Source organism: Schistocerca nitens, chromosome 3 (genome assembly GCF_023898315.1).
Source record: "Schistocerca nitens isolate TAMUIC-IGC-003100 chromosome 3, iqSchNite1.1, whole genome shotgun sequence".
NCBI lineage: Eukaryota > Metazoa > Arthropoda > Insecta > Orthoptera > Acrididae > Schistocerca > Schistocerca nitens.
Window position 1 is genome coordinate 832546346 of NC_064616.1, and position 20766 is coordinate 832567111.

The 20766-nt window shown below is 40.4% G+C and overlaps 1 protein-coding gene across 5 annotated transcripts in view; it reads right to left on the minus strand.

Annotated features, from left to right (window-relative positions):
* The window catches only part of LOC126248858 (SCY1-like protein 2), a 197455-nt gene that overhangs the window by 89757 nt on the left and 86932 nt on the right, over positions 1-20766 (minus strand). For all 5 annotated transcript variants that reach the window (XM_049950291.1, XM_049950292.1, XM_049950293.1 and 2 more), the window contains one exon: positions 15497-15639. In XM_049950291.1, the coding sequence (XP_049806248.1) occupies positions 15497-15639 (143 nt within the window). The remainder of the gene's footprint in view (positions 1-15496; positions 15640-20766) is intronic.

Consider the following 20766-nt stretch of genomic DNA (forward strand, 5'->3'; position numbering starts at 1 on the left):
TCAGGTTTGTTTTCTTGTAGACAGCCTCTAATTTTTCCTTTGTCTTTATGCCTTCCTTCTTTTTTCAGTACAATCTTGCCATCTGAGATCTCTATATGCACACAGCTGCTTCTGTTTTTGCTAAAGGTGTCTCAAATTTTCCTGTGGGCAACATCTATCTTTCTCATAGTCATACATCATCTAGATCCTTGCATTTCTCATCTAGTGACTCTTGCTTTACCATGCTGCACATCCTATCAATCTCATTTTTAGACATCTTTATTCCCTTATGCTTGCTTCAGTGGCTGAATTTTTATGTGAGGGGCGATCGGAAAGTTTCAATTCAAAGGCTGTACAATGCAGAATTGGTATGCCAGTCACACAAAATCACCGTCATCATGTCACCGAAGCATTGCATTGAAGATACTCATTTGATAAAACCTATGTCCTGCAGTGTGAAGAAGTCCGTAACAGCCTGCTGCACATCCACATCTGACAGGAATTGTCAATCCTTCAAGACCTTTTTTAAGAGATCAAAGGCATAATAACTGCATAGCGAGAGATCAAGAGTATAGGATGGGTGCCCGAATATCTCCCACTTCTGCGTTACGGCATTTGCGATATGGGGACGTGCACTGTCATGAAACAGCAGCACCCCTTGTCCACAATGGTAGTTTTTGATAGACATGCTGCTCCATACACATTCTCTGATGGATGTCTACCTGTCTTTGTCCTTTGGCAGCTAAGAAAAGAATAACAAAATGTTGGTCCTCTTTGGACACATTTGGTAATAACATTGCCATAGTTCACATTTTTCCCAATGACATTCTCCAAAATTGTTCTATCTGGAGATCTGAATGACAAACTATTTTACCTCCAGGTTATTTTTTAGCCAAGAGGATACCATCATCGTTAAACAATAAAGTACAACTGCAAGTCCTGGGAAGAATGATTACTGCAGTTTCCCCTTGCCTTCAGCTGCTGTTAAGTGTGAACACAGCAAGGCCGTGGTAGCTGATGTTACAAGGCCAGACCAGCCAGTCATCTAGATGTTGCCCCTGCAACTACAGAAAAGGCTGCCACCCATTTCAGGAACTTTGTATTAGTCTTGTGTCCCAGTAGCTACTCCACCAATGCTGTTGCACCTACAGTATATGGCTATCATTATCATAGGGGCACACAAAGCCATCCCACCCCAGTGAGGACCTTGCTTTGTAGGGAGGGGGGGGGGGGGGGGTGGAGACTTGAGTAGCATGTAGATAGTATTTCAATGCAACAGCATCAAATTTTCATTCCTCACGTCAACAACTGGCTATCAGATAAAGAAGGAATGTTATAATTTTTGAAATGCTTTGGTGCTATCAGTAACTACATATTGCTTCCTTGTGAAAAATACAAGATGCATTTACAAATAATAGTATCATCTTCAAGCAGTTTTAATGGTTAGGAAAATATATCTAAATAAGCAGGAAGGATTAGTACATTTCTCCAAATTGTTGCAACTGCACAGCTGTGGAAACATAGTCAGGAGCACGATAACATGCACAGTATATTCTTGAGATGACTACAGAGAAGTCATCACTCATAAACTGACAAAGCAAAATCTATACGTAGATTACTTATTACGACTCAAGTGAAGGAATTGTTGGACATTACACTAGTACAAGACGGAGAGAATTATTTTTCTGCATTAGTACATATGAAAGTCACTCTGGTTTGAGAGAATATCTTGTAATGACTTTTTTAACTATGCAGTTCTCTAACAATGATAATCTATCAGCACCAAAACAGCTACGGTACAGAAAATTTCTCAAAGAGTATGCTTGTATGGATCACTTTTGAAGATACAGAATTTGTAAGGAATATTTAAGTGCCTCCGTATTCCCCAAAGTTGAAACTCACTGATACAAATTACTCACGGAACTACATTCTAGTGTCTACCAACTGCAATAACTTGCATGTATTTAATAGATTTCAAGTACACAATCTCCCAGTGTTATCAGTGGTATCACAGAACACTAAGTCAGTATGTTTATACATTGCAAGTTTTCACGGACAGTTTTTGATGTTTGGCAACTCCAGCTTTTTGGGATTTATGCCATTCTTTAAGGGATACTATTCTAACATTTTTACTCCTGTTGTGGAAGACATTGTCAGAGGCTACCTAAATCTACATCAAAAGTCTGTTTGCCATCTCACACTGTACAGCAATTGGTAATTTATGTACCACTATCAGTTCCCCACTTTCCTATTCCATTCACAAATAATATGCAGAAAAATCGTTTTGAAAGATACATCAGGCAAGAAGTAACATGTTACTCGACTCTTCTTGGAATACGAATCCTCAAAATAGTAACAGTAAACCTCACTGGCATCCAGCACCTCTCTTGAAGCATCTGCTGCTGGAGTTAGATTAACTTTTCCACAACACACTCACACTTACTAAACAAATCTTGTCATGAAACATTAATATTTTCAGGTGATCGAACTGCTCCCACCTGAATTGTTGAATAAGGTTTTGAGTGACACCAGCAGAATGAGGGCATGTGTTGTCACAAAACATCAATTCCTTGACTGAGTATTCCACACCTATTGTTTTGAATTGCATGCTGAAGCTCTCTCAATGTTTCACAGTATCTTACAACAGAGACAGTTTCACCTCTGGGAAGGAACTTGACAAACAGAATGCCCTATTCGTCCCAGAACACAGTGCACGTGATTTTTTATGCTGACAATTTAGATTTTTAATTTTTAGCGAATCATGAATGCCTTCACTCCATTGACTGTTGATTCTGGAGTGATATGACAAGCTCAAGTTTCATCACTAGTTACAATTCTGTTTAAGAATTCATCTCACTCTCATCACTGTATCAAGTAAGAAATGTCAAAGCACTGCCAAGTCAATTTGTTTTATGGACATCTGTAAGCATTTCTGGAATCCGGCGGGAACACATTATTTGCGAAAATTAAGTGATTTGTTATATCTCGTGCAAAACAGTTTTTGAAATTTGTGGAATCTCATCACAAAGCATACTTATTGTGAACTGTCCGTTTTCACACATTTTCTCATTCACTTTCTCAACCAAACCAGCACAACAGAAGGCTGCCCACTTCGTGCTTCATTACTGAACTGTCTCACTTTCTCACCATTCCAAACATCATTACATTTTCACCATAAACCTCTACAACCTGATTACAAATTTCAGCTGGCTTAACAATATTCGTGTTCAAAAACCATATTACAGGACACACTTCACAGTCAGTGGGCTCAGAGAGTATTTAAAACGTTCTGAATGATGAGCAGCAAATGTAAACAAGGCACAATCTGGCTGTAACAGAATCAGTGAAAGGACAATGAACCAGAGACAAATGCAAATGTGCAGAACTGTGACACTAGTGCTGCAATGGTTGTAAAACAAAATTGTACTTACTTTCTGGACATGCTTCATAGATGATGTTACTCCTATTTTGTGTGGTTGTTCAGAAATGGTAAGCATTTGTCAGTTTAACATTTGCTGCATGCTATCTTCATACTGTTACAATTTTAATGGCCAGCAGTGTTAATATCATTGAGTTATTTATGGCAATAAATACACCATATCATGAGGATTCAGCTGATCATTACAACATACACTGCCTGACAAAAAAAAGAAGCAACCAGAAGATACAGCTGTATATCAATGTAACTTCATACAGATACACACCATTGCTGGGTGTGTCAATGATTCGAGTTGCAATTCTTTGTGACACATTGAATGGATACCAGAGTGCATTAGTGTTGTTTGTGTTTTGTACTGATATCAAGTCTGGTAGGGCATATAAGGGGTGTAACTGTGTCAGATGTTGAGTGATAACTAAATGACACGGAGATGCTGTGTACTCTCTAGAGACAGCATTATTGGCACTGGCACCTGACAGAGATTGAAAGGGGCCTCACTGTGTGTCTCCATTTGACAATCTGATCAAATCATGCAAAACCCAGAGTTTTGCAACAATCAGACGCGACAGTGACCAGACATTGAATTGCGTGGTGTGATGAAACTGTTTATGATGAGATAAACATACTAACCAATCTTGGATGATATAAAATGACTGTTCCATATTGAAAACATAAAAACCCACTACTACATAGCCCTGCGAAAATGTTTAAATGTCAACTTTTATAAACACTTAATGTAATTACGATGATGATTATGGACTTGTCAAAAAAAGATAAACAATTATTTACATTTTATTTATTAAATGAATGTTTCAAAGATGATTTTGCATTGATAGATTGACATATGATAGTAATTTCTTTGCTATATGTTATTAGAGGTAAATCGTCGTTTTTTTGTTCTGTTGGTTGTACAAGTTTGAAATACAAGAACAGAGTACAAGTTATGTGTGTTATATTGATTTGTATTGTGAAGTGAAATCACTGAAAATGTATGTATTATTTACCAGAAAGTTAACAAGTGTTGGCACAATTTCATTGAAGTGGAATAATAATCATCATATGAAACTTCCTGGCAGATTAAAACTGTGTGCCGGACCGAGACTCTAACTCGGAACCTTTGCCTTTCGCGGCTAGTGCTCTACCAACTGAGCTACCCAAGCACAACTCACGGCCCGTCCTCACAGCTCTACTTCTGCCAGTACCTCGTCTCCTACCTTACAAACTTTACAGAAGCTCTCCTGCGAACCTTGCAGAACTAGCACTCCTGAAAGAAAGGATAGAGCTGTGAGGACGGGGAGTGAGTCGTGCTTGGGTAGCTCAGTTGGTAGAGCACTTGCCCGCGAAAGGCAAAGGTCCCGAGGTCGAGTCTCGGTCCGGCACACAGTTTTAATCTGCCAGGAAGTTTCAAAGGAAATGTATATCGAGCCTTTCTTTTTTTAAAAAAAAAAGAAAAAGAAAGAAGAAGAAGAAGAAGAAGAAGAAGGTCGCTATCTCTCGCTGCAGTGTGTCACTATCTCAGTGAGGCAAGTGCTGTGAAAATGTGACCAGCTGCCCAAATTAATAACTTACTTCAAAAATTAATAAATCAACTTCAGGCAACACAACAGCGGTGACGGTGAGAGTGGGAATGGGAGGGCATGCACACCCGTCATCAAGGTTCTAGTCGATCACATCAGACTTCCACAAGGGTGGATGACTGTACTGTGCACTGAGCACGTCATAGATATTCACAGCTGCACCTTACACCTGATAACAAGTAATTGACTCCCTCCAACATTATGTGCCATCCCACACCATTGGTCAGAGGCTAGCAGCAGCAGGACTAGGCAATTACTGTTCCATGCAGCATAAGCTGCAGTTAACAGTACAACACAAACTACTGCTTTTCCAGTGGTGCTGTGACCATGAGGCGTGGACTGCCGATAATGGTGTCAGATTGCTTTCAGTGATGAATCGTGGTTCTGCACTACCCCAGATAACCATTGTTTGTGAGCATGGTGCCGACTTCGGGAGAGGTCCCATTTTTCCAATGGTTAGGAGGGGTGCAGTGTTGTTACTCTTTGTGTGACAGTGTGGAGAGCCATCAACTGTAACTTCAGGCCAAGGCAGGTAGTGACTGAGGAACTGTGACAGCAAGAACAGTACATCATGGACACCTTGTGTCCGTATGTGTTACCTCTAAAGGTACAGTGCTGTGGTACCATTTTTCATCGGGACAATGCTCGTCCACACACAGTGTGTGTGTCTACGAACTGCCTGCGTGATCTTGAGATAATCCCACGGCCAGGAAGATCCCAAGATCAGTCTCCAATAAAGTGTGTGGGGCCACAGTGCCAGTATCCAAGATATCGAGCACCAGCTACAACAGTTGTGAGCGGACTTGCTTCTGGAGAGGATACAATGGCTTTATCATAATCTTCTGAACTGAGTCAGTGCACGCATTCAGGACGGAGTGGTTGCAATGTCATATTAGTAAGTAGGTTCATATTGCCAAGTCTTTTGTAAATTTGAGTCAAAATTGCAAGTACTGAAATAACATCACATACTCCCTCAACCTCTGAAGTTTCATTTCATTTCCTACTCCCGCTCTGGATGCTTCACTTATTTTTCGTCAGTGTATATACCAATTGAAATTTAATATTTTGCAGCTCATCACTTGTGGTTATAGCCAGATTTCTGTTCCTACTGCTCTTTGGATATTATTACCATCAATTAGCGAGATATTCTGGAACCATATGATGGATGCTTTTGCATGTAACTAATCCCATTTTCTCTCTCTGCCCTAAAAGAACAACTTTTCACTCCATACATGGAGTAACAAAGCTCTCTCTGAATATGGCATGTACTTATCACTGGACCTATGGAGGAGTTGTACGAGGGCATTAATAAGTAATACAAGACTTTTTTTTTTCTTCTGAAAGCAGTGGATGCGGAAGAAGAATCAAATGAAGTTTTGTGAGCTTCTCTCGAGTGCACAGACTTTGATGAGGTCTTGCAATGCCACGGAGAATGAGAAGTGAGTCCATTTTTTTGTGACAATGAACACGCTGAAGTCCAACATTGCAGGAGTCACAGCTGCCTGTGCGGCCAGGTGACACGGAGATAAACAAGTTTGCAGGACCTTGTTGTGATATTGAGATGCCTCACCCAATGACTCACTGTGCTTTTGTTCACTGCCAGGTCTCCACACACATTCTTCAAGTGCCTACTAATATCAGATGTTCTGGTTTTCTGTCAAAAGAAACTCAATGACAGCTCTCAGCTTAGAACACATTTCCTTTACAGACACCATTTTGATGTCTACATATAGAGCTGCCACCTACCTGAACGTCATGAAACTATAGGGGCTGAAGCAGGAATATTCCATGATATCTCTGTTAATTAAATTATCAGCCAACCTAATTTCAATTGTCTCTTTATAGACACTGTTCCAAAAACCGGAAATGTTGGCAACCATCACAGTTTCCTCAAATTTCATATTGTGTCCCTCATTTAGGCAGTGTTCTGCTACCGCCGATTTTTTCGGCTGTTGTGGCCTCGTATGACGGCAATGTTCCACACACCTGTCATGCACTGTGGGAATCGAGCGACCAATATAAGCTTTCCCACATTGACACGGAATTTTGTACACACCGGGTTAACAGAGACAATGAGTTTCCTCTTAGCAAGATGTGGAATCCTGTATTATCTCGCATCAAAACTGAACGTTCTTCGGTGCGGCCTTGATTGCGATACATCGTTGTCAGCAGTGTTTCACTAAGCGCGGCGCCACCCCCCTGTCTTGGAAGGCAGAAACCATGATGGGTGGCGCATGCACCGTGTACTGAACAGTGGCCTATATAGGACGTCGATTTGCAACCTGGCGTCAGTTCTCAGCAGGACTCATCAGCAGAAGCAGCATTTTCCTGAAGATGGCGACCAGTTGGATCACCGAAATATCGAGTCAAGTGGATTTTAGGATCCGGCAGCAAACACGAAGAGACTTTCAAGATTTATTATGCCGGGAAAGCCTACGTAATCAGTTTAATTTTCATCCGTCTATCATATCTAATCTCAGGTTTGACAGCCACAAGGTGCAGCCAAGAACAACAAAGGATTACTTCGCAATTTAATGAGGAATAAGATGTTAACGAGTCTAATTTTGTTGCACTGGAAGAAAAATATAACCTGAAAATATTTGTTTATAGGTGGTTTCAGGAAGGAGCTAATATGAGAGCCAACAAACTCTGGCTGTACTGCTAACTGCTCTTTGGAGCAATAAGCATAAGCATTGGGCATGGCAACATGTTCCTTGAGCTGCAAACCAATGTTCCCTTCACAGGTGACTCCCATTTCAGCAATGACCCAACAGCTTTGTTTTTATTTTGCGATAAGGTGGAGCCAGTTACACAGCAAACAAGTGAAAAAGAAATAATTTCACACAAGACAGTATTGGTGAGTGGAATGGCATTTCTAAGTTGATAAAATAACTTCCACATCTCTCCTCAAAGGACAATGCCTGCTCGTGTGCATATGTGGCGTCTTTTATGCTTATGTATGTCATTATAGTTGTACAATATGTTACAATAGGTCTTGTCTCATGTATGCATATCTTCAATGGCAAAGAATTTAGTGCATGTATTGGTCAGTTCAACCTCTCAACTATAATCCCATAATAAGGCTTTATTGGAATTCCTTTGAGAGATTGCAAGCAGTCCTACTCTATAGACTTCTCAGCACTGAGAGCAGCTTTCACAAAGAATGACATCTGTTTCCTACGGAAACCATATACACCATCATCATCGTCACACAATGATGTGCGTGTCATTTTGCTGCCAGGGTGATCACACATTTTCTCAAAATGGTTTAACACAAAAAACACCCAGTCAACCCTCATGCGGGACACTGTTTTTCACAAAACGAGTGGGCATGCAGCCCACTTTGTACATATGCAAAGAATAGCTGACTATGTTACATGTATAAACAAAAGTACAGTTCAATTAAACAACAATAAAATAAAGTAACATTATTCACTGAAACACCAAAGAAACTTATATAGGTATGCGTACTGAGATACAAAAAATCTGTAAACAGGCAGAATACAATGATACGGTCGGCAACAACTATATAAGACAAGTGTCTGATGCAGTAGTTAGACCTGTTACTGCTGCTACAATGGCAGGTTATCAAGACTTAAGTGAGTTTGCATGTGGTGTTATAGTTGGCACAAGAGTGGTGGGACACAGCATCTCAGAGGTATCATTTATATGGGTTTTCGGAGCCGAAGGCCCACTAGTGTACCCTTGTTGACCACATGACACAAAGGTTTCTGCCTCACCTGGGCCCATCAACACTGACAAGGGACTGTTTATGACTGGAAACATGTTGTCTGGTCAGACAAGACTCCATTTCAAATTGTATCGAGCAGATGGATGCATATGGGTATGGAGACAAAATCCATGGATCCTACATGTCAGCAGGGGCCTGTTCAAGCTGGTGGAGGCTCTGTAATGGTGTGGGTCATGTGCAGTTGAAGTGATATGGGACCCCTGATATGTCTAGATACAACTCCGACAGGTGACACGTACTTAAGCATCCTATCTGAACACCTGCATCCATTCATGTCTATTACGCATTCCCATGGACTTGGGCAATTCCAGCAAGACAACGAGACACCCCACATGTCCAGAATTGCTACAGAGTGCCTCCAGGAACACTATTCTGAGTTTAAACATTTCCACTGGCCACCCAGCTCCCCAGACATGAACATTATTGAGCATATCTTGGATGCCTTGCAACGTGCTGTTCAGACGAGATCTCCACCCCTCGTACTCTTACGGATTTTTGGACAGCCCTGCAGCATTCGTGGTGTCAATTCCCTCCAGCATTACTTCAGATATTAGTTGATTCCATGCCATGTCGTGTTTTGACACTTCTGCGTACTCATGGGGGCCCTACACGATATTAGGCAGGTGTACCTGTTTTCTTTAGCTCTTTGGCACATGAGCTGTTTAATTAAACAATAATAAAATAAATCTTCCACTGCATCACACTGTCACTGCACACAAGCATTATTCCACAGTAATGACCCTCTCAGAACATTAAACAGTACAGTTGCATTACATCCCTGTCCACTACTTATGTGATTACTAATTATCACGTTGAAAAATTCTTCATTGTGAAACTGTGGTGCTAGCTTGGAATCTGGGTTATTTTCTTTCATGGATCATAAATTTTCTCTCACCTACCTTGCTGTTTATTTTATATTATTGCTGCTCACTTGTACATATGACAACATAACTTATTGCTGTGTTAGCTGAAGGAATAGGTATTGACTCGCAACTGTGAAACAAGGGAATAATACGAAAACAACGTTACCTGTGACTGACGCACTTTATACACAAGTGTGCCCGTTTGAGGGTTAAAACTATTTTCTAGAAAGAAACGATCAAAATAGGAAAATATCCTTGGTAATCCATTCATTAACTTGTCCAAGAATATTACGACTATCTACCAATGTTTTAAGGATTAAAAACTTAACATCTACAAGGTGGTATATTGTAGAAATGAATGCCCTACAGCTCTGTACCTCTAACTCAGATTTGAAGCACCAAGGGCACAAAGTAGGTATAATATTTTTTCTTACTTTCTTGGCATGACTTTGGCTTTGGGAGGAATCTTCTTGCCTTTATCCACGGGAAGAAAACACACACACACACACACACACACACACACACACACACACACACACACACACACACACGTGCTGACCAGCGTGGATACAGTTCCTAGACAGTTTCCCACATCTGACAAGGTGCATACTGGGCTTGTACCCACATCAGTTACACAATTCAGAATTACTGAAAGAAAAACTTTCTCACATTTTCCCATGGGATAACACTAGATGCAGACAAATGGTACACAAATTCCATCATAGGAAGGGGGGGGGGGGGGGGGGGAGAACGCTACAGGAAGGGCATCCGGCCACCCTCTACCACTAACACTGCCAAATCCAGATTAACATGCCGACTCTTTGAAGATACAGGATAAGGCCAGTAGAAACAAGAATGAGTCTGTTAACCCCTTTCTGTCAACAGTTTGTGTCTTCTTTTTCCCCCTGAAGATGCTGGAGGAGACTAAGGTTTCTCTGACAGGGCCACCAAGTTGTTTTTCATCATTGCATAAGGTTTGATGGGCAAGGGATCAGTTGTCTTCTTCAGGCAGGCAATTAATAAGGTAACGAGGCTAGAACCTGAGGCTGACAGTGTTGACCTCAGATGGGTTGTGTCAAAGGTTTCGATGCAATAATGTCGAAGCTCAACAAATGTTCAAAATGGAGGACTCTTTCACATTTGTTTCTGGCATCTTGTTACACAAATACTACAGTGTTTTATAATGACAGGTAGTCTTCCTTGTATGTGGGGCAGATTGCTAATCTAGAAGAATACCATCATGGAAGTTTTGTGCATAAAGGTAACAGTTCACAAAGCATTCTATCATGCATTGCCCTTCAATAGTTCCTGCAGATGTTAAAGCAGGTTGATATACAACAAAACCTTACACCATTGAAGCAACCTATTTGTTGGGGGACAAAGAGTAGGGACCAGAAAAATTATATTTTGCGATGAATGCAAAATAGATGCGAATTCTGCATCAAATTGTGATATTACTTAACAGATACTGCTAGAGTATGGTGCGGTCTTGCATTGTCATCGACTAGAATGAAGTTGTCACAGAATTCATGTCTGTAGGGTCTTACAGTTATTTGTAGGACCTCTTTGAGGTATCAGGGACCAGTCAAATCGGCATAGATGGAAATTAGAGAGGTCCACCATCCCATCATTATTGCCCTCCAGAACATAACACTTCCACTTGCAAACATATGGACTCCCTGAACGTATCGACTTTCCTGGTGTTGTCTAGCACTTCTCCACATCCTGGCATGTTTAGTGTCCAGTCGCAAACCAGTCATGGTCTGATCAGCAAACATGACATTACTCCATTCTGCAATGGTCCAATGTAACCATGCAAGAGGCTGGGTCCTTTGATTGCATCGGTTCTATTGGTTCAAAGCTAAACTTCTCACTGGTCTTCTGGAATGAAAAATACCAGGATGCAATCTTCTATGCAATGCTTGATCTGAGATACAAATCCCTGTTGCCCAGGAGAAGTCATTTACAGTATTTCTGGTAGTTGACGATGGGCACCTGTGGGCCGACAGTTGGAGGAAATGATGCTGCATTGGTGTTTTCATACAAGGACGGCCACTATGAGGTCTATTTTTCACATTTCCCATTTCTCTGTACTTTCTCACACCTCTTTGAATGACGTGACCGATTGGCGACATCTTGCTGTGTATGGCCTGCTGAAAGTAAAGCCAATATCCTGACTGCAAAGTGTTGTACGTCTCTACACAAAGTGTTGTATGTCTCTATGTGGCATATTACTGCAGTGCTGAACACAAACTGAATAAAGCTGTTGTTCATACTGGACCACTCACGATGTGCCGCTGCAGCAGCGATATGTTTACATGACTGGGAAACAGCCACAAAGGATGCCAGTAGTAAACACCGTCCAGTATATTGGGTCTAACTGGATAATGCATGAAGTGCCTGGGTCAATGAGACCTCTAGTATCATAGACCACATTTCACGATATTATTCCAAACTTTTGTTGAGCAGTGTACTTTCTCAGATATAGTTTGAGACAGCTTTATTTTCTGGATATAAATACTGAAAATGTTATCAATTTCCAGTTAAGGTATTGTACATAATAAGAACCTGTGTGCAAAATAAAAAGTATGTACACAACGATGTATCAATGCGCTCAATGGTCTGGTACCATTTCAACTGTAGGCAGCTGATTGGTCTATTTAAGATACACACCACATGATGCAACATAGTACTGAGCCGTGGGACCTAGTATTTTATAACAAAGAAACACGTACACTGGTTTGTTAGCTAAAGCTCAAAAGATGGTGTAATGCGGACATTTTTAACATGACAAGTTCGGTGGCGGATGTTTTGAAGTGCGGTTGCATCAAATGTCATGACAGGTCGGGCCTGAACTCATCGTTAACAATACTCTGCCTCAAAAAGTAATTGCGCAGCAGCCATCCTCGAATGCTTTGTGTTGTGTGTTCCCCATTGTTTTCTTTTCTTAGTTTGAAGTAAGTGAAGCAACTAATCCTGGTCCATCATGGATTTCGATTATGGCCCTTACAACACCAGAAGAGTTCTGTGATCACTGTGACAATGTGTCAGTTCTGCTATAGGCTGCTGCCCTACGAAAGGGAGGCAGGGCTCATTTCTCTGCAATGCTCTTCTGCCCTCTGGTGGCCAAAATTCTAATTTGTTTATGCTCACAGCCATCTGCCACTATGGCCTATAGTGCCCACACACTGTGCTATAGTGATTCAAAAACAAAATTTAACTTTTTCGTTTGCACCAAAATTCTTCCCCTGTTAAAATAGTTACTGTACGTTTGGTTCTACTTCTACGCTAAGAGCCTTGTCAGTTCTATCTGTAGCATTGTCAAGCATGGGCAACACTGCTATGAATCCCCAAAAAGGCCGAAATTTATAGTGTGCAGATTTTGTAATCATCAAATTGTGTGAGAAAAGGCAAATAATGTCCAGAAACACCTTAAATTGGACACAAATTCATTTCACTTATGGAAAAATGCTGTTGCTTTTCAACAGAAGAATCATTTTTGAAAGTTTAAATACAGGCAAATAAATAAAACAGATGCCATTTTGGAAAAAAATAGGTGCTGAAGTTTCTTAAAAGCAAACATTCCAATCAAAAAGTTCCCAATCAGCACTTTTTTTTAACAATTTCAAAGAACTAAGGCTTTGTCTGTCTTCATTCATGTAGTGTGACAACCTTTTAAATATGTACATGCAATCATTTACCAACAAAAACGCAGACGCGAATTTCAACAAAAACAGACATAAATTTTGCAAAAAATATGCAAATTTTGCCAAAAATAGACGCTAAATTTTCCGATCCCTAAACATCAGTATACAATGAACTTCACCACCTCATGTAAAACATTATAGTGATTCTTGAAATTTTCCTAGTTTAATGAGTATTGCCTGATGTTTCAGGATTGCAGCCATATGATGTTGACATATTCCCACGATAATTCGGCTGACAATCATTCAGCAATCTTCAGATAAGTATTTTACACTGGAGATTGCTGGTACACTTTACTAAGTTTATGTCAAAAATTGTTGTGGAGGTGCATGCATGAGCACCATCTGTCGAGTTTAGTGCCCTCTTTGAATATCAATCGATCTAAAGTGGGCAGGTAGATGCATAATTGTGACATTGCTTGCACACACTCTGTATACTGCAGGCCCCTGGAGTTAAAATTCATGTGTCAACATAATAAACTTTTCACTACAAGAGGGATTAGTTTTATTTCTGAAGATATTAAAGAAATCACTGGGTCATGCATCTTATCCAGATAAAAACCATCACGACAGCTGAGTCAGTATTCCACAGAGTCCTTAATAATTCAATTCCAAAAGGAACTCACTGGGACCAAGATTTCTGTGGCAGACTAAGTTATAGAGTGTCCTGAGGAGATACAATGCTTGGCTACGGCCAACTTACTGAGCTGCAAAATACAAGTGTTGCAGTGAAGATCAATGCACATTTCACATACTGTGCATGTAGTCTGATCAATTTAGGCTTTGTCACACTGGAATGGTATTCTTTGAACACCAGACTTCCACAAACCCAGATCACCCTTTACCAAACCAAGAAGAGCAGGTCTTCAGGTAATTCTTCCTCTAATGTTAAAATAGTTACCGTACGTATGGCTCTACTTCTACGCTAAGAGCCTTGTCAGTTTTATCTGTAGCATTGTCAAGCATGGGCCACACCGCTATGAATGCCCAAAAAGACCGAAATTAATAGTGTGCAGATTTTGTAATCATCGAATTGAGTGAAAAAAGACAAATAATGCACAGAAACACCTTAAATTGGACACAAATTCATTTCACTTATGGAAAAATGCTGTTGCTGTCAACAGAACAATCACTTTTGAAAGTTTAAATACAGGCAAATGAATAAAACAGATGCCATTTTGGACTTGAAACAGCTTCTCCTCCTCTTGATCTTGTGAGTGATCACATTTTTTCCTCCATAAAGCTATGCTTATTTGATGTACAAAATATCCATAACATTTGAACAAAAACTGGAGGTGTTCCAGCTCCTTTTCAAGGCTGTCTGTATCAGACATGTAGTGTAACCTGTGCACCAATGTTTGAAGGATGTCCATGGTTTGTGAAAGATTGTGGCAGGCTGTTGAGTGAACCAAAGTACCACAAAACTGGTAGAGACACCACACAGAGAGTAGACAGAAAGTGTCAGAATTGTTGAATTATTCTTCTCTTTTCACCATTTACAACTTATCAAACTCTTCTCCAATGTCTTCAACAAAGAGCAGCAATTTAGCTCCAGTAAGGAATCCTGTCAGTTCTACAGCACACATGATACTTAGGAAATTGTTTTGCTCCCTTCTCTTATGGTATTGTTCCCACATCGTTGCTCAATAGGGGGGTAGGGGGGACACCAAGGGGTTGTAAATTCTTCATGCTGAAAATTTTGTTGCTGTCAAATGAGATGCTAATTTTCATGACGAATACACCACAGCAACAGCTACCTGGGATGATAACCACTGCCCAGAGTACCAGTGCCCTGGATCGGACAAGACTCTATACCAGACACACAGTTAATAGATCAGGCAAAAGCAGTGTCCATTGAGATGAGGTGAACTTCAACCAGAAGGGTACATTAAGGCCTCCATAATAGTCAGGCTATTGTGTTGTTTATCAGACACCTGCATTTATGCATTCTGATGCAAGGGGATTGGTATTTTGACGGACAGTGATGGAATTTCATCACATGAAGTATCTTACTGCTGCCACAACTTCTGCTGAAGTTTCACAATAATAACATGCGACCAAACTTTAACCTAGTAACTGTACATAATTGAAGCAAGTAGTTATCTTTGGTTGATTCATAAAATTACTACAAATGTGAAAAGATCAAAAGAAGATTATACACAAAAAATAGACACCTTACATACCTGTGTAATGATACACGATGCGGCAATGTAGGTATTATCTGGGGCAACCCTTTGTAGAATTGAGACTTCTGAAGATTGTCCCATTGGAACAAAGAATCAAGGTATGTAAGTGTTTTCACGCCGACATCTTCAAAGTAACTTATCTGCAAAACAAACACAACAAAGAAAACAAAACAAAAACCATTCACTGTATGACTTGGATGTCATAATATAAACAATATACAGTATAACATAGTCATGTAACTTAGTGTAAAAAGTTGGACTTCAAATCTGTATCGCTGTTTTTATAATTAATTCCATTCTTGCCACAGAATAGCAGACCTGTTGTGGGATGTGTTTCGCACTCAACTATGGAACCTACTCCAGAATACAACATCGACACACTTCAGACAGTAGATTTACGCTCCATGACAGGATACTGAAGTAATGTTGTCAGCAAAGGAGGGCCATTCCATGGTATTACCAAGACAGCATGAACAAGTTGCAGTTGCATAATCTGCAGCATGTTATATCACAAGTAGAGATATGAAAAATAGTTTTTACCCTTACAAAAAAACTAATTTTGCAGCAAGATGGTGAAGGGATCTTTCTTTATGCTAAGATATGAAGTGGTGAGAAATGTGAAGGAGAATGATATTACTTTGCTTACTCTCAAACAGTGACATATGTACAATCTCCAAAGCTCTTAATGAGGATTCAGCAATTTTGTTGATCATTTGGTACAGAACCTTACGTATGTAGAACAACAAAATTTTTTCCACTAGGTATCAAGATGTTGGCTAGTACATAATGTTTCTTCCTTTATAAATTCTGTGACCAGTTACAGATTTACAATAACATACCAGGGGTGGACTCAGGGCCAGGGCAGGGGATGGGACAGAAGCAAGAGTATGACAGGAACTCTCAAGTTCTTGCAAGAGGAGGATGAGGAGGAGATTAGTGTTTAACGTCATTAGAGATGGAGCACAAGTTCGGATTAGGGAAGGAAATCAGCCATGCCCTTTCGAAGGAAGCATCTCGACATTTTCCTGAAGGGATTAACGTAAATCACGAAAAACCTAAATGAGGATGGCCGGACATAGGTTTGAACCGCTGTCCTCCCAAATGAGAGTCTAGTGTACTAACCACTGCGTCACCTCGCTTAGTAGTTCTTGCATGAGGAGTGGCACTTTCTAAGTACAGTGATATGATAAGTGTGTCAGCAAGCATTTAGTTAAAATTCCCTCATTATGAGAGGAACAGGAAAGTACCTTCAGAATCCAGTCACCAAACTCTCAAAGGACAGTGGCCTTACAAGTGGTATCATATGCTACATCAGGGCCAAAGTACATACTTATTGCAGTGCCTACACTCTTCTATGGGTGTTTCCAGTTTACGAACATTATCGAGATTAGCATGTAGCTTTCTGAATCCACAATGGAAAGAGCTAAGAGTTGCTGTATTTGATCAGTGACAGTATTCACTAGTAAGCAGTGTTATTAGTCTCAGCATCTATAACAAAGCTCTCAGTTTTCATACAGCAGTTAACCTGCTGACTTTATTGCACACATCTTTGGATGATGTACACAGTACCTACAGTCTTATATTCTGTGTTTGTCCTTTTCACACACTTAATCCTTACTGACTGAGTGAAAATTTATGATTGTTACAGTATTGTGCTGGAAACTTAGCACTAAAGACATATGTCACAAGAAGTGCTACCTGTTTCTGCCTCAGTACTAAAGAGCCAAAGAAACTGGCACACATGTCTAATATCATGTAGGTCCCCTGCAAGCACACAGAAGAGCTGCAACACGACGTGGCATGGGCTCCACCAATGTCTGAAGTAGTGCTGGTGGGAATTGAAACCAGGGCTGCCCATAAATTCATACGAGTACGAGGAGGTGGAGATCTCTTCTGAACAGCACGTTGCAAGGCATCCCAGATATGCTCAATAATGTTCATGTCTGGACAGCTTGGTGGCAAGCGGAAGTGTTTAAACTCAGAAGCGTGTTCCTGGAGGCACTCTGTAGCAATTCTGGACATGTGGGGTGTCTCGTTGTCTTGCTGGAATTGCCCAAGTCCATGGGAATGCATAATGGACATGAATGGATGCAGGTGTTAAGATAGGATGCTTAAGTACGTGTCACCTGTAGGAGTTGTATCTAGACATATCAGAGGTCCCGTATCACTCCAACTGCACAGGACCCACACCATTACAGAGCCTCCACCAGCTTGAACAGTCCCCTGCTGACATGCAGGGTCCATGGATTCATGAGGATGTCTCCATACCCATACACGTCTATCCTATCAATACAATTTGAAACGAGACTTGCCCGAGCAGGCAACACATTTCCATTCATCAACGTCAGTGTTGATGGGCGAAGGCGAGGCATACAGCTTTGTGTCGTGCACTCTACAAGGGTATGTGAGAGGGCCTTTGCCTCCGAAAGCCCATATCGATGATGTTTTGTTCAACTTGCTGATGGCCCAGCATTGAAATCTGCAGCAATCTGTGGAAGGCTTGCACTTCTTCACGTTGAATGATTCTCTTCAGTTGTTGTTGGTCCCATTCTTGCAGGATCTTTTTCCGGCCACAGCGATGTTGGAGATTTGATGTTTAATTGGATTCCTGATATTCATGGCAAACTTGTGAAATGGTCATACAGGAAAATCCCCACTTCATCACTATCTCGCAGATGCTGTGTCCCATTGCTTGTGTGCCGACTATAACACCACATTCAAACTCACTTAAATCTTGATAACCTGCCATTGTCATAGCAATAACTGATCTAACAACTGTGCTGTAATCTGCCCATTTAGATATATCTATACTTGAATATGAATGCCTATACCAGTTTCTTTGGCACTTCAGTGTATGAATTCAGTTAGCATAATTAGCCTAAGTTACCACCCATTGCTATTCACTGGTAGGAAGCAACAAACAAGCAAGCAAGCAAGCAAAAAAATACATACATACATACAAACGAAACAAAGAAGCATTTTAACCAATCTTCCTTGGCTGATAAAACACACCACTAGTGTTTTTCGGTTCAGATTGTTCAGTTTTAGATCTATTGATCCTTGTTTTGGACTTCCGCAAGCCACCAAACTCCACAGACATGAACATTATTGAGCACATCTGTGATGCCTTGCAACGTGCTGTTCAGAAGAGATCTCCACCCCCTCGTACTCTTACACATTTATGGACAGCCTTGCAGGATTCATGGTGTCAATTCCCTCCAGCACTACTTCAGACATTAGTCGAGTCCATGCCACATCGTGTTGCGGCACTACTGTGTGCTTGCGGGGGCCCTACACAATATTAGGCACGTGTACCAGTTTCTTTGGCTCTTCAGTGTATGATGCTGTGGAATCATCTAATGCATCTGAACAAGTAGGTTTGTCTTCAGTCAAAGGTGAGTAACTGACTGCAACATGGTTGTGAATGTCTCACATCCATACTTTTTAGACCAAGCCCGAGCATAGCTCAGGTTACAGCTTTGTGTTAAAAAGAGCGTACCTCAATAGGTCAGGCCAGTACTTTCCTGATGCTCGAGGCTTCTGTCACTTGAAAACTGGACTAATTGCGTATGAGAACAATGTCGGACATCTCACTACCTGTCCCTTACTGGTGCTGCCTTCTGTTATCAATTTCTAGAATTATTTCAAAAGAAACAATAGTGAATGTAACAGATCTTGTCGCGAATAGCTGAGCCAATACGATGACACTGATGTAATTTTGTGCATGTACTTCTTAGGTTTCACAGTTTGCTGTAATTGTGCTACAAATATGTCATGTTTGTTGAGTGAGCAAGAAATTTTGGAAGCTAAAAAGGAAGAAACTGCTCAATAAACTCACCTTACATTTTTTTACCCTTTTTTTTTGGAAGGATAATTATATTTTCTGTCACCATTAATTTGTAATATATCACCGAACTAAAGTAAATATGAAAAATACATTTGACACTTATTCTTTTTTTAATATGTATTACTGTTTAAGCTACATCAATTACATATAAGCCAGTAATGCTTTAAATAACTGCATAAATGGCTCGTTTCCTAGGCCTGATATTCTTCTAACTCGCCAGTCTCCAAAGCAATAAGGACTTAGTTGTCCCCATACACCTTCATAACAGATATGAAAAATTATCGGTAGCTGGGGCATTGTCTGGTATCAAAAAGATGCCTGAGCAAGTTTCCACAAGTTGCTTCATTTGTTGGGACTGGCAAGGAGGGGGGGAATCCAATGTTAGGTAGGTAATGGAGCCCCCTCCCACCCACCTCAGTAAACTAGTTAGGTTGAGAGATGTGAAAGTAACCCTATTGGCAGCTACTGAAGATGTGGGATACAGCCAGTAGCAAGTTGTGGCTCTTGCAGGTACCAATGACATTCAGAAACTATCCCCAATTTCTTTCAACATCTGGCTTGCATGGAATGAAGCCTTGTTGATGGACTGAAGCAAAGTTAATATAAAAATATTCTTGGGTTTGGAACAATGTGGGGGCTTAAACCAAATATTCTGTGAATGCTGTAATTATCTTTAACACAAATTTCCTGGCATGAGTTATCTGGCTGGAAAGTGTATGACCACCATTGAACAAATAAAGCTTAAACTGCACACAGGAACCATCCTTTTACTCAAAGAAGAGAGCAGAGTACATGCTGTGTGTGCATTTGGGTTTTTTAAATGAGCAGAATCCATCTGTATATCTTTCCAACATGTTTGGTATTCCTCAGAGAAATGAGAACATTGGCCAGTTAATTTCACATGTTATTTTAGAGAGAGAAATTCAAAAGTGCTCTTTCATAAAAACAATTAAAGGTTATAAATAAATAAAAAATAAAGAAAGTTTGTTACTTTCCTCAGTAACTTTCTGCTTTAACAGAGAGAATAGTGTACTTCTAGACAGATACTTTCTGAAGAGGGAGACAACAGTTCAAGGTAAGCTGACTCTCAGCTTAACTCAACCTGTTGTCTCAGTACTCAATGGTAAAGAGTGCATATCATCTCAGTAAACTGCCCTCATTGTACACAATGGCAGTCTGTGTCAGCACAGTCTCAGATTTCAGGTATAAAACAACACTGCAAATGTTGGCAGTTTTGGCTACTAAGTTTTCTAAATTTGCTGTAGAATATATATTTCATCAGTCTGTAGCTGTCCACAGTCTACGCTTTCTACTAAATTTTCTTAATACCTTACACACAGAGCATCAAGTACTCCATTCATGTGTGGCTACATTACATTTTCTCAAAGTCATTTACCTTTTACAGGCCATTGTAGTATCT